Source organism: Ambystoma mexicanum, chromosome 3q, assembly GCF_040938575.1.
Source record: "Ambystoma mexicanum isolate Mex_15411 chromosome 3q, UKY_AmexF1_1, whole genome shotgun sequence".
Lineage (NCBI taxonomy): Eukaryota > Metazoa > Chordata > Amphibia > Caudata > Ambystomatidae > Ambystoma > Ambystoma mexicanum.
Window position 1 is genome coordinate 764000130 of NC_090926.1, and position 14514 is coordinate 764014643.

General features: G+C 42.3%; 1 protein-coding gene across 1 annotated transcript in view; it reads right to left on the reverse strand.

The window, feature by feature from the left end:
* The window catches only part of MYO15B (myosin XVB), a 721855-nt gene that overhangs the window by 187909 nt on the left and 519432 nt on the right, over positions 1-14514 (reverse strand). Inside the window, exon 35 of the mRNA XM_069654768.1 lies at positions 7886-7980. Within this exon, the coding sequence (XP_069510869.1) occupies positions 7886-7980 (95 nt within the window). The remainder of the gene's footprint in view (positions 1-7885; positions 7981-14514) is intronic.

A 14514-nucleotide genomic window follows, 5' to 3' on the forward strand; every position in this document is an offset into this window, starting at 1 on the left:
TTGATGTCGTGTGTCCAAATACACTGAAATGCTTAGTGCATTACAATCGGTCATATATTTTGCGGACATATTGGAATGTTCAAGGAACTTTGAAGCAATGTTAAATACTATCTGTCCGATTAATTACGGACAACCTTGTTAGAGCTCACGTTTGGATACAAGACATAAAACATTGCAACGAGTTGAATATCATCATTAAAATGCAAATGCATATTTTATATTAAAACCAAGAGTGAAAAAAACACATCTCTGTTCTTGCAATACATGATATTATATCATTAATACGCTCAAATGTTCAGACCCATGTTTACACAACGTCTGATTACAACAATCTGATTATTCATTTGTTTAGTATAAATAATAAACATAAGTATGTATAGGAAGCCATGTAGGCACAATCAAATAATTCATGCAGCCTTTCTAATTGATCATTCTGTTTATCATGTTTGAATATGAAGCTCTATGTTGTATACATTAAAACGTAATAACGTGGTCTTTAACATGATGGCATTCTCATGACCAATTATAAAACACTGACTGTATTATGCATACTGAGTAATGGTAACGTGCATAGTGCTGTAAACCGATGGTTTACTAATTGCCATAAAGGCAAGATAAAGTGCATAATGCTTTCAAATTAATGGTGTTTCTCATGGCCTGTTGAAGCTCTATGTTGCACATTACAACGTAATAAAGGGCATATTGTTTTGAATTAATGGCGTTCTTATGGCTAATAAAACCACTGTATTATACACACCAAGTCGGAATAAAGTGCATAGTGCTATAATCAATGGTTTACTGCTTGCCATTAAGGCATAATAAAGTGCATAGTGCTTTCAAATTAATGGCGTTTTCGTGGCCAGTTAAAGCTCCATGGTGTACACATTACAACGTAATAGGGTGCATAGTGTTTTGAATTGATGACGTTCTTATGGCTAATTAATACCACTGTATTATACATACAAGGTAATAATAAAGTGCATAGTGATATAATCAATTGGTATACTGATTGCAATTAAAACATATATATAACAGTTACAAAACAGACAGTGAAGAATAATGAATATACAACATACACAACAATAAAATATATAAAGACAAAAATGAACCAAATTTCAATAATTACAAAAACATACCTCGTATCGTAGTCTCATAATCTGATGGATCAACACAGTATCATTCAATCACTTTACCTTATGCCATTTTTCATCATTTTCATCATCCATGTTAACACTACATGTGTACATGTTCAAATATGTCTTCAGAATATATCAATGTTACTAGTGCAGTGCAACAACAAATGTTTGATATTTTCTATCTGTCCTCTTAGATAGATTCAACACGTCCTATCTTTCAATGGAAGACCTGTCCAAGCGCAATAACCTCCCGTGTAGGTAAGATATTACATTTTAGATGCTTATAATCGCAACTGACGGTACTGTTTGGAAATGCATATATATATATATTTAGGTACATTATATAATAGCGGTGCTTATGGAATATATTCCTAGGCATGCCATTTGGTAGCCAGGTCTATAAGATTTTGCTCATGTCACAATGCACTAATATTTTGTAATTCAACATTTCAATTTCTTCAAATTAGCCACAGCCAGATCTACCTTCATTTTTTCACTCCAATACCGACAGTCAACCATATGATTCCATATGGTGGTGTTTTTATGCTTGGGTATGTCCTTCAGATAAGCCTCCCTAATATCAGATAATAAGGTATCGGTATTAGTGTGCCAAATTTGAATGCCATAATTGAATCTATCTTCGTTAACCAGTGTAGGATGTGTTTCGGAAATTCCAAAATCCACTCGTACATAGTCTTCTGGCAGACTGCGTGGACAGCCAAACAATGTCTTCATTCATATGCTATCAAACCTGGCTAAGGCCTTGATTTTAGTGAGGTGGCAGATTTCAGCACCATTCGCCATAGCTGGTATAATTTTCATTATATGGCGATCAATCAGTGTTTAATTTAATTTATTTATTTTATTGTTTAAAGCGCATAACTAGCTCGAGAGTAGCGGACAGCTGTACAGGGTATGGAAAGCCAGCATTTGGGCTAGCAACTTTTAACTGTAGTGCAGTACTGTGAGTTGTGCTCTGTGCACCAGTCTGTGTGTCCATTCAGATTAAAACAATTCAGTTGTTGAAAAAGCCACGTTTTGAAAGATTTGTGAAATTAGAAAATTGTGGGGGCATACCGAGCGATACCGGTATCGAGTTCCAGAGGGTGTGTGCGTAAAAACAGAAAGATTGTTTGCGGGTCCTCTGTTTGCGGATGAGCTGTGATTCATGACGATTGGTCGATTTGCTTTGCAGGGTTTTAGAGTATAACTGCAAAGCTGAGCAGCAAATGTCCTTATCACTCCAGATATTTGTTAAGTTATACTTTGAGCGAGTAGCCATTCTTCATGACAAGTCAATTTGCTGTCAATGTAGACTACTTCTACAGGCTGTTTATTCAAGTTCCAACAAAACACTGCTTCTGTTCACATGATTAAATATCATAATGTTGGCCTTACTAGTGTTAATAAATAAATCATGGTCGTTGTCATATCTATTTAGCACATTTTATTGTCTTTGCACAGTGATGGGCGCATAGTCAGCAAGACTACGTCATCCGCATACCCAAGCCATTGAATATTTTTGTTAGCTAGCTTTGGAGGGTATTCCTTGTCGGAATTGAGTGGAGTGAATATGTTTGCCAAATACAAATTAAATAATATTGGTGCCAGAATGCATCCTTTCTTTAATACCTTGTATGTGGCAATCAAGTTGCTAATGCTATCAGATTGATTTAATGATACATAGACAGTAGTAGGCTCATGTACAGCAATGATAATTTTTAACAATCAAGCCGAGATACCCTGGGAACTTCGTTTTTCCACAGTAAGGCACAATTAACAGCATCAAAGGCAGCACTGTAGTTGGTTTATGCCACATATATTGTGCATGCATAGTTGACTCTAGCCATCTTGACTATTGTAACTAAAGCAAGGATATTATCTAGTGTCGAAGTGCCTGAACGAAAGCCAGCCTGATTAATTGGTAACATATCCTGTTCCACTAGTCAGCTGTTCAATTCTTGTAATAGCACACGCGCCTTTGCCGGAGCATTTAACAGTGCAGTAAAAGATACGTTGTGTCGAATGGCATGGTTTCAAAGGGGTGGGACTGTCCTCAGAATAAGGATCTTGTTACAGTTTTGCATTGCATTGCTCTCTGATGTATTCATCACTGTGGTCTTGCTCAAGTTAATAAACCCAGATGCGCTCAGATTAGGATGGACTGCTGTGAGTGCTGCACTGTTGCTTCTCCAGGTGTGTCCTAACCCGCGCAGTGATGTATCCAAGATAATGATGGTGACCCTTTCTGGAAGATCAACTTCCAGTGGCTGGAAAGGAAGGACCTTTACTGGTTACGCTTCTTGATCCAACACTGGATTGAGCCAAACGCCTTCAGAGAGTCACTTTGGCTTCCCGGTCTGCGGATGCGTTCATCTATTTGTCATCAGATGATAATCAGGTGCAAGGACGTGCGTTTTGGAAGAACACAGGTTTATTTGTAACAGAAAAGCAAATGGAGAATACGATTCTGATTGTAGGTCATCTGGGATAACAAAAGACTACTGAATTAATGTCATACTTTTGTTGGTGGCCTAAAATCAGCAATGAAATGGAGGACTGTGTAAAAGGGTGTGCTGTGTGGGCACAAGCAACATACTCTGTGGAGGAACCATGTGGTTTATTAAGGCCTTTACCAGCACTTAAATAACCAGGCCATAGAGCAGTGGTATTCAAACATGTATGTGCTGAGGCCCCCTCTTCAGTAAAAATACTGCTGCCAGGCCCCCCACTTCAGTAAAAATGTTGTTGCCGAGCCCACAAGATATCATATCTGATTATACTTTCTATTAAAAGCAGTCTCTGTACTCCCTTTTTGAAGAGCCTTGTGCCCCACTGGACATCCTTTGGGGATAGCCTCACATTTCAAAGACCACTGCCATAGAGTTCAATAGATTTCACTATATCATCATCGAACTACACTGGCTCTGCGCATCATTTACAAGACCATCACCCTCCAAGCTTCCTTGCTGAGAAGCTCAGCATCTCCTGAGGCCTGCAATCCCCCAGAGGCAAGGATATGTGCACACTACAACTCCGAAGCAATGAATTGGAAGGCAGGCCTCCTCTCTCTATGCTCCCAAACTCTGGAAACTCCTCCCCTTCAACTCCTTCAACTCGAGACTTGTCCCTTCCTTCGCGTCTACATTTTCAGGAAGAAACTCAAAACCCTCCTCCTAAAAGAACGGCTCTTCCCTAACACCTAGGCCCACACACCCTCAACTCTGCACCTAACCTGAGCCGGGGCGATCTGCATCCCCATTTCCTCCCCTGGTTGCTTGTAGATCCCTGCTGCCAGATTGCCCACCCTCCATGTCCCCCATTCTTTGCTCACCGCTTTCTTGTATTGATCACTTGCAATCTGCTTCCCTTAGGTTTACTCCTCCCTGTGACTTGTTAAGCACTGTGTTGCTTCCCGAAGCGAGGTCTGCTATTAATAAATGTCCTAATCATCATCATCATCATCTTCATCTCAACAAAAAAAAAACATTTCGGTTTTAGGAGATTTCTTTTCAATTATGACATAGTTTATATTACTACAAGGTGTACAACAGCAGTACAAATGTCCTTATTTATCGTGTAGTAAGAATTTGATTAACCTCTGAAAGGTGCTATCAAATGTGTCATCCACTTTTCACACACAGATGGGCAGAAAGAAGGATCTAATTAAATGTTGAGGCATTATTTGAATTGCCTCGTAAATAACGTCAGAATAATAGAACAGGGTTATTATCTTTGCAGGCTAATTATTTATAAATGTTACACACTCTTTTGCTATAATTACTCTATTTTGAACACATTACTGCCACCTGAAATAGTGAGAAAAGATAATCCCTTCCAGTCCTGTGCCAGTAGTAAGACATATAATGCTACAACTACTCCAATCTCATTGTGATGTGAAAGGTCACTCGGAGAGCTTATTTACCCGAGTTCGGTCTCTAAGTGTGGAGGAGAGCTTATTTAACCGAGTTCCATCTCTAAGTGCGAGGGGATTCGAACCTGTGTTGCTCTATGTGGTCTTCTTTCCTATACCAGCGTGTTTCCCCTGTGCTATCCTCCGTTGGTAAGGTTCGAAGCAACCTGCTGATAATAAGAGAAACTGTGCTGCAGATTGCAGGTTCGAGGCAGACTATGGCTTGGTGCATTGAACTTGCATATTCTTGCATCACATTAAACATGCACAGCCTCAGTTTATTGGTCCGTTCCGCATTGCACCGGCAGTCCTCCCCACTGCCATAACAGCCCATCTTTTCATGTCTATGTAAACCTGCTACATGAATAGGAAGGTTACAGCACTTTCCCCATGCCTGGTGAGGACAGAGGTTTCTAGTAAACAGCATTCTTGATTTCAAGGTCCATCAGGGGAGTTGCTAGGTCTGGAAAAGACCCGGGGCTAAGCTGCTGTTGGAACTGTTGGGACTGGGGGCTAGCTAGTCTTTTGGCTGTAGCTCCTGAGATTCTATCCGGGGCTACAACCAAAGGATCAGGGGCTATAGCCCCCTTAGCCCCCCCCTAGCAACGCCCCTGAGGTCCATGATAGCGAGTTATATCATTTAATCATCGGGAAAGGCATGGCCGCCAAGATTCAATCCTGGGAGTACATTCACGCCAATAATTTGTTGTTTTGTTTTCATTCCCAGCACTCTGAAAATCCAAAACTTTTAATTCCAGGAAATACTATTTTTAGTTTGGGCTATTTAGTGTCACTTGTGACACGTATAAACCAAAACTATTGCATTAGAGTACAGATAGGGAGAAATGCTCATATGCAGGCTAATCCCTACGGCCATTCTCACCCAGTTCCTGTCCCTCCCCGCCCATAACACCTCCTTATGGATGGGAAGTCCTTGAGCCCACTTTATTGAAGCCTAACCATCAAACCTTGCATTTGAAGCGCCTGCCAGTGATTTTACAGAGCAGTCTTCTGAGAGTTAAGGACTTAATTGGAGTTGTAAACCCGCTACTGATGTAATAACAGTGTCAACCAGGTCTGACTTCAGCCACTCCATTTATAAGCACTATGCATGTCCTTTCACTGAAGTCCTGTTTTGGCTTGCGTTTAAGTACTAGGCATTTGCCAGGCACTGCTATTAGATACCCAGGTACTTGCATCATGTTGCACCTTCTACCATCAATGGGCAGTTAATACCACTACGGCTGTGCCTGGTAAGTGCCTTTCCCATGCCTGCACAAAAGCCCAAACCGTTGGCATTGCCGATGCGTGTTCTTTTTAGTGGTGTGCTGCAGGGCTCCTCAGCGATAGAGAAGAAAGATCAAGAAGCTTCCTATGGAGAAATGACCAGAGACAGGGCTTCATGTCAAAGTCCCACGGCTGCAATACAGGTTACACTCTAACATGTGTGGAGATGACAGTGTAACTTGATGGGCAGCCTGTACTTATGAAAGGCCTGCAGCATCCTTTGCTGAAGCAACGAGGCCCTTCATGCGAGCTGAGCTGTGCAGGCAGTCAAGTGTGGGGCTTGGGATCTGATTGGCTATCAGTACCACGTGATGTGACAAATAGATAGATCATTATATGTTAAGCTGTTCAGAGTACATGCAGTAGAGTATTTATGCTGGCCGAGTGCAGCACATGGGCTAGTTCCATGAACATATGAAACAGGGGAGGCTTAGCCGGCACTTTGCCTTGCATCTTGTAACCACTCTATTGATTATCCGGTATGTCTTGCCCTAGCGCAGCCCAGCTGAATAACTGAGGCTCTTGCTGATGACCAGGCACGTGCCCCACACGCTAAATGTTACTTTCGTAGCCATGTGCTCATTAACTGGCCACCACGGGGTAATCACATTTCAGTCAGCAGAGGTATCTCGGGTTTAAAGTAACTAACTGCCTGACCTGCTTTTACCAGCTCTACTGGATCATACTGCAAGATGCCTGCTTCACTGTAACTTGATTTATACCCAGTAAGTGCAATCTTGTTTTGTTTCTGCAAGAGGTATCCTAGGGGTCTGATCCCTAACACCCTTGGAGAGTTCCTAACCAGCCAGCGCTGTCATACTGGTGGAGCAGTGTTCGCTGCCTGCGGTACGACTATTTAGCTGGTGTGTGTCGAGCATTAACTAGCCGAGTCGTTTGACTTCAGTATTAAAGGGGGACACGGAAGCTTAGCTAGTCCTCAGTGTGCACATCACCGAGAGTAATGGGAGTGCGAGGCTGGCAGAGTGTTTGGGTAGTACTATCTTTGGGTATTTAGCCCCCCCCCCTTCCCGCTACAAACACAATGTGGAACACTAACACAAAACAGGGTAGTAAGAAGGCAAATTAACACACAGTCTGACCACAATGGAGACACCCAAGGCACTCATTCAATTGAAAGTAAGTACTAACACAACACTGAGCACCTACTAATGCAAGCATTAACAAAACAGTGAGGGCACTAACAAAACACAGACATGGAGCAAACATAAAGGCACTACAACAACACAGCACTCAGCGTAGACCATTGAGGCAACAGATGCAAAACATTTTTGTAAAAACCACGAAGAAAATAAACAAAACTCGAGCTCACATAAAAGTAGAAGAACACAAACACAAAGAGCACCAGGGTCACAGAGAACCCCAACACAACACAAGCACAGAGAACACTAATATAATCTAGGCAGCCACGCAGGGACACAGTGGGTCAAAGAGCACAAATGCAACACAGAGCACTACTTCGTCACACGCGCAGACATGCCTGCCTGTGTTTCTCTCAGCCTGCTACTTTTGCTTTCACTCAAGACATTACCAAAAGGGCTTCCATCTCCACATTGAAGGGGAAGTGCCTGCGTCCTCTGTATAGCATGGTGTGTCTGAGATGATCCTGACAGGTCCTGGCGATATCTGTTTATGACAAAGAGAAAAACAGTGATGAAGAGGAGGAAGCGAGAGTCCTGATCCAACTCGGAAGGTTTCTGCAGCCAGTCTCAGCATTAGTGCCGCAGCTAATCCCCGCCTCAGCCTGTTTTTAAAAGTGTCACTTCATGTTTCCTCCTGGCAGCTGCGGGCTGGTTGGCTGGAGGTTAATCCCTCTGACTTTCTGGACCTGGGTAGTTTCATCAAAGGGGTTTCATTGGTCAACCTGTGTTTCACTGCAGTGAGCAGCTGTCACCACAGAGGGCAGTGTGGGACCATGAAATTGTGTAACAGGGCGGGACCGCTATCAGTGACAGCTGACCATTCAAATGGCATGACTGAAACTGATGGAATAGGACGTTGGAAGGGACAGAGATTCACGTGAGGGGAGTTGGTGACTAGAGCCTGGACAGTGGTTCTGGTGATGGCTGCTACATTATATACAAGGCTCCCTGTTTTATGGTATTTATTTTTCTGCCATTTGCATCTGTATTTATCCATAGATATGTTTTGGCCTTTTTTTCTGTATTTATCAACATTTATTTTTTGTCATATAAAAAGATAATTCGCAACCAGTACTTTTCTGCATTTAATCTAAAAAATTCATTTATTAAAGCACACATGCAGCCATATAGGAAAGAAATGCTTGCTCCATTTTTTCCATGACATCAAACGGTTGCTCCTGTGACTGCTGCTGCCTTGAGATATATGCTGGCAGCAGTTTGAAGAACTTTAATGCTATTTTGATTCAACTTGTACACTCTCCATGCTGCCAATCTGCAACGTGGTTGGCTTGCGATGTATGAGTGACATCACAGAGAACCAGACAAAGACCTGTTTTTCCCTTTTTTTCCATTTTTATAAAGAAATACAGACAGGAAGCAGATTGATGTCCGTCTGTATTTATGTGTAAAAATCAATAACAACTGAGAACTTGAAGCCTTAATTATATCCAAGGGACTTTCCTTACTAAAATTCCTGGCTTGACATCCCCTTAGTTTGTAGAGGGTCCAACACACGATACAGAAATATGATTTCATGAATTGTATGGCTTCCCGTTTTCCTGGTCAGTCTTTCAAGAGAGATAATGCCTGGGCTAAACTCCATGTATAGAACCTGTCAATGTTCTGTCATCAGGCAACAGGGAGTGTAGCTGTACAGTACTCACTGGGCAAGGTACAAGGACAGGATAGGGGGTTGTGGATCAGGTGCCCCCAGGCCTTAACGTTGGAAGGGTGGTGGTCTGAGAGTTCACAGTGGGTGTGGGTTTCAGCAGCCCCCCAACAGCGGCCCCTCAGATTTATTTAGTTCACAGAAGGTGGGCATTTCTGCAACCCACCTAATCATCCCACCTTATTTATTTAGTTCCACCTAGGGCGTGAGCTTTAGCAGACCCTTAAAGTCTTACTTTTAGTGGGTTTATGTTCTTCAATCAGGGAAACAGTCTGGCAGCTCTATCCATTTTACCACCCTTTTTCATTTAGGTATATTGGTGTCAGGATAACTCTGAGATAATGAAGGTCCGTCCGGCCCTTATCCTGTGTTACTGATGTAAGTTTCCTTTTGTTGTTTGTTTGGTTTGTTTATGGTTTTGCTTTGCTTCTTGATCCTGATTCTACGGTCCATTACACCTTTTCCTCCGTTTTTTCTCTTGATATTACTTGTTTGCTATGATTGTATGAACCACATTGAGTATAAGCCAACAGTTAGCCAACAGTTGTATGTGTTGTGTGCTAAAATAAAAAAGTAAAAAAAAGAAATCCTGTAATATTGATAAATATTGATAATATTAATTTACATTGTATACTTGAAAACATCTAGGGCCCTTGAAACTGATGGTATATGCAGTTCATTACTTAAATTAGCCCCTCACAAGTAGGCTGAGGCCCTGCATGCTTTATACTGTGCAGGCGTTTCATGCCTTTGTGAGTTTTGGTTTTCTTTTAGACCTTGCTTCTCGCCCATCGAGTACAAATTGAGTATTCTTAACTCATCGTATCATATGCCTCACCTCCTCGACTGGGAGGCTGGAAAGTGCAATGCTTGGGTATGCAGATGATGTGTGTGCTGCCTGACTCCACCCCGTCTGGCTTACTACTGATGCGAAATGCCTTCAACAAATACTCCATCCTACGTCATTTAATAATACATTTAGCCAAAACAAAATTCATGGCATCAAACTTAAAAAAAAAACCTCCTAGCTTCAATTGGTGTATCAATTATGCCAAAATAGAATGTCACTCAGTATCCTTATCTTGCAATTATTAATGATCACCGACTAACCTGGAAACTTCACATACAATCACTAAAAAGTAAATTCATGCAATTAGTGACAGTATTGAAACACCAACTTGCGCAATATGGAGGCCATAGCTTGGGACCACTAAAGGACATTTATAACATTAAGTTAAATGGATGCTATTTATAGATCAGAGAGCAAATGTCGAAAAAGGTTGCTTGATATGCCCAGTAGCTTGCCAGTGGAATATATGAGATCAGAATTGGAGCTGAGATCAGTGCAGTCCAGAGTGTTACGGCACATCCATCTAAGGATAATTAATACAAATTGGCACAAACTGAGACGCTGAGAAATTACATTAAGGAATGAATAAGCCTGTTGCTTTATAAAATGTTCTCTATCACTTTACTTTAGCTAGATGCTGCACTGCTAATAACAAATGATTGTCCATGGATGATCATGAGATGTATATATATGAAGGCATTACTAGCTCAATCAAAGGTTCATTGGGGACTACATTATTTGGCCTTAATTACAAACAAAACATGAACGATTTAAGTGCCAGATCTCTTGCTTGGAACTATCTACCATTTGTGCCTGAATTGGGGATGACACAAAAATATGTGAATTCATATCCTTTCCCATTGATAAGGCGTGATTATTTATTGTTGAAATGTAATCTTGGTTGAAGGTGCCTCCTCAGGTGCGGATCTATAGAATATGTAACAGCGTTGGTATTGTGGAAACAATCAACCATCTATTGCTAGATTGTTCAGTTGTGCCCATTTGAGGCATCGTTATATGAGCATTCATGATTTCTTCAGTCTTTATGAATTAAGTAAATTATGGTATATATTGATGAAGGGAGTGCTTTCTTATTGATATATGACCCACCGACCCACAGCACAGCACTTCGGCCAAACCGCGGAGTTGGCTGCACAACATTTAATTTTCATTTTTTAAAGTGCTCACACTGCGCGAGGGTAGTCAGGCGCTTACACAGGATGCTGAATATCTCCACCGACCTCCCTGATTTACAGCCATACATGAAGCCACTACAGACGGCCCACCTAATGCGCTCATTATCCGTCACGGGCCTCTGTCTGAACCTCTTCAGATAAGATTCCACGGACAACACAAGCGTCCTCTACAGCCCCCATGGCAACCACAATGTGGACATTTCTGACCATGTGCGTAACAAGGTACACATTACACCCGCACATGCGCAGAAGCGTGTGTCTATACTTTTGCACATGCGCATTGCCTTCTGATACACAGCTCCCTCTGTATATGCCAGTTCGCGCGTAGCATTCACCGCTGACACGGCGAACTGCAGGTGCTCCATCCAGCCATCGCACTACAGCTCCTCCGTTGCGGGACCCCGATTGATTCAGGTACAAATGGTGCCTCTTCCACATAGGGCCTTCGGCTACCTCCATACAGGGGCCCAACCCACACAGGGCCCACAGCACGCCACTTTCGATCGGCCTGCCAGCTGATTCTCGTTTCTTCTTCCTTTTTCTTTTTCTGTTTTGTTTAGTGGGTTACTTCACATCCACAATCGAGGTGCATGCAGCCGCTTCATTTGTCTGCAAATTGCAGTTGACAGCACGTAGCTGCCCCTCACTGCCAGCATCCCAGCACTGGCCCACAGCGTTTTTACACGCTTCCAGTTCGCCTCAATACTTACCGACTTAGAAGAACAGGTAATTTGTAGCTTAACATCCGCGGACTGGATCATTTTGGTGGTCAATCCGCACACACAGAATTATTATTTTTTCATTCATATTTGGCACACATCCAGGCTGTGTACTTTAAAAAACCATTTGCATGTTCCTATCTCTCCCTTAGGAACAGACCAGCGTTTGCTCCCCAGACTCTGTCCCAAGGCCATTTTTCAATGTTCAGCACCAGTGGAAGTTGAACCTCACCTTCAACTTTAATTCATTCAGGTCAGTCTCTGGCTAGCACAAGCCACAAGTTTGAGTATTCTTTTTAACTCTCTCTAACAGCCGGGGGGCGTTCCAATTTTAATTAAATTGTCTTTGTTTTTATGACGTGCAAATATCTTGTTGTTTTTTTGTAACAACACCATAGTGTTTTAATTACACTAAATCCATCCTCACTTGATTCCTCCTTGTAGGGAGACTGGGTTTTCACCCTTGAAGAAGGCGTTTTCCGCCGAAACGTCACGGGACCACACACCATCTGGCTCAGATATGCCTGTCCCCACACACCATCTGATCAATATCTAGACGTAGGCCAAAGACTTGGTTTCCTCCCTCAAGAACCTAACACACCTTGGAAACAACTACCAGGATGTTCTTTGTAAAAACCTAATTCTCGTTTACTATTCACAGTTGCACGGTTTATGTGATCATAATTGCTGAAACAATTGCCCTGCTCTTATGTTCATGCACTAGCAATTCTAGGACCATGTACAAATAACTTGAAAATTGTGTCTTAAATTTGCTTTTTGTTTTGTTCGATTTTCAATATGTTTGCCAACCTGAAGGCAAGTGTTGTTCATAAAAATCACTAAATATTAAGGGAAACTGAACCCCTATTCCTCCTTTTGCTTTGACCTTAGTCAAATAAATAAGCTAAAAGTCAACCTTGAGATTTCATTTGTATTTATACCTCGGCTAATCATGAGTATACAGTGTTTCTGATATTCAGCATGTCGAATGAGATAATCTTTGCAGAAAACTAAAATGCAAATTGAAGTAAATGTATGTGGCAGGACGCCACCATTTTGTTTCAGAAGGGAGAAGATCAATCGGTTATTAGAACTACACTGGGCAATCAGAATTGACACATTGTCAGAGTGCTCTGCTGAAAGGCGCTGCTCAGATGGCATTGATTATTCGTGACCAAGTATATGATGAGGGTTTCTGGGAAATGCTCTTTGGTGCCTCTACTTTTCCACAGGCACTATATAGGGGTTTGCCAAGTGAGTCAATCGTAGGTACTATGGGTGCCTCACAGCTGCTTCGGTCGGACGGTTGGGGGGTGGGGTGAGAGTGTAAGAAAACATGGTGATCTTTAGAAGGGGACACCCTGAAAGAGGTTGCACTGCTGGCACCACCAGCTCGGAGAATCTAATGTGTTTTTGATCTGAATCAGCTTAACAACTGCAGCCACTGATTCTACATGCATTCTTGCAGTGGCAGAGCCTGTGGAGAGAAGGGGTGCCACCCCTCCCACAGCCCAGTCTCCCGCTGGTGCCCTATTATCCCACTCCCACGGGCCCCAAAAGATGCCTGCGCTCCTGTATTCTTGAAGAGGCCTCATGTGAAGCTGGATGTGGGGAACTATGAATGAGGACATCTGCCTCACTGGTGGCATGTTGGTTTTCCTCAGAAGGAAAAACTGTTTGACCACGAAGGATACCATTTTGTGAGTTCGGTGTCTTCGGCTAAATGTTCACCCTGTTCTTTGTATTTGGTCTTCTGTTTGACATTTTCCAACATATTCATCTTTCCACAAGTAGAATATGCAAGCAGAGCACTTATCAAATCTTCCTGAAATGTCACATCAGAACAGTGTGATAAAAAAAGGCATGTGGCGGAGAGAAATAGGAAATAATCTCCATACCGTCACAAAAAAGGACTACAACAGACAGAAAATCGTAAACATTGTCAAACAAAGCCAAAAACCACTTGGAAATGGGCGGTTTACAAGAAAAGAACGCCTAGACGTTTGAGGAGTATCCAAGTTCCTGACTACAAAAAACGGTCAGAAAAAAGAACGTGGGCACTGATGACGCTGCCAGTGAGGTGCATGATGGGAGACTGCAGCAGCTTGGCATCTTAAATGGCCAGTCTTCTTTTGATTGCATTAATATGACAGCCTGTCTTATTATTTTTCGTTTTAAGAGGCTTGTAAATCTTGTTCATTGCAAAGTTAAAGCAGCACTGATGTGCTTTTCAGAGGTTGCAAAAGTATAATACCGCAGAGGTATTTTGTGTGTGCGCGCGCACACCCCTGATTTTAACAGGGTTCCAAGATCCTGCAGACGGGCAGAGCTATTCTGTGATTATAAATGATACTGAAGCTCCCATAATGGGGAACAGGATGTGCTAATGAGGGTGCAGGCAGCAATGAATCAGGTGTGGGCCAGGTATGATGGTTATGTGAGGCAAGTTTTGATTCAAGGGAAGAGAATTTAGTATGTAAGTAACACAATGTTCCTCAAGCAAAGAAGGTGTGGAAAGGAGGTGGTCGGTTACCCCAGGTTCATATTACTGTCCTGGTTGCATGTTCCCAGGGGGGCAGGGCCT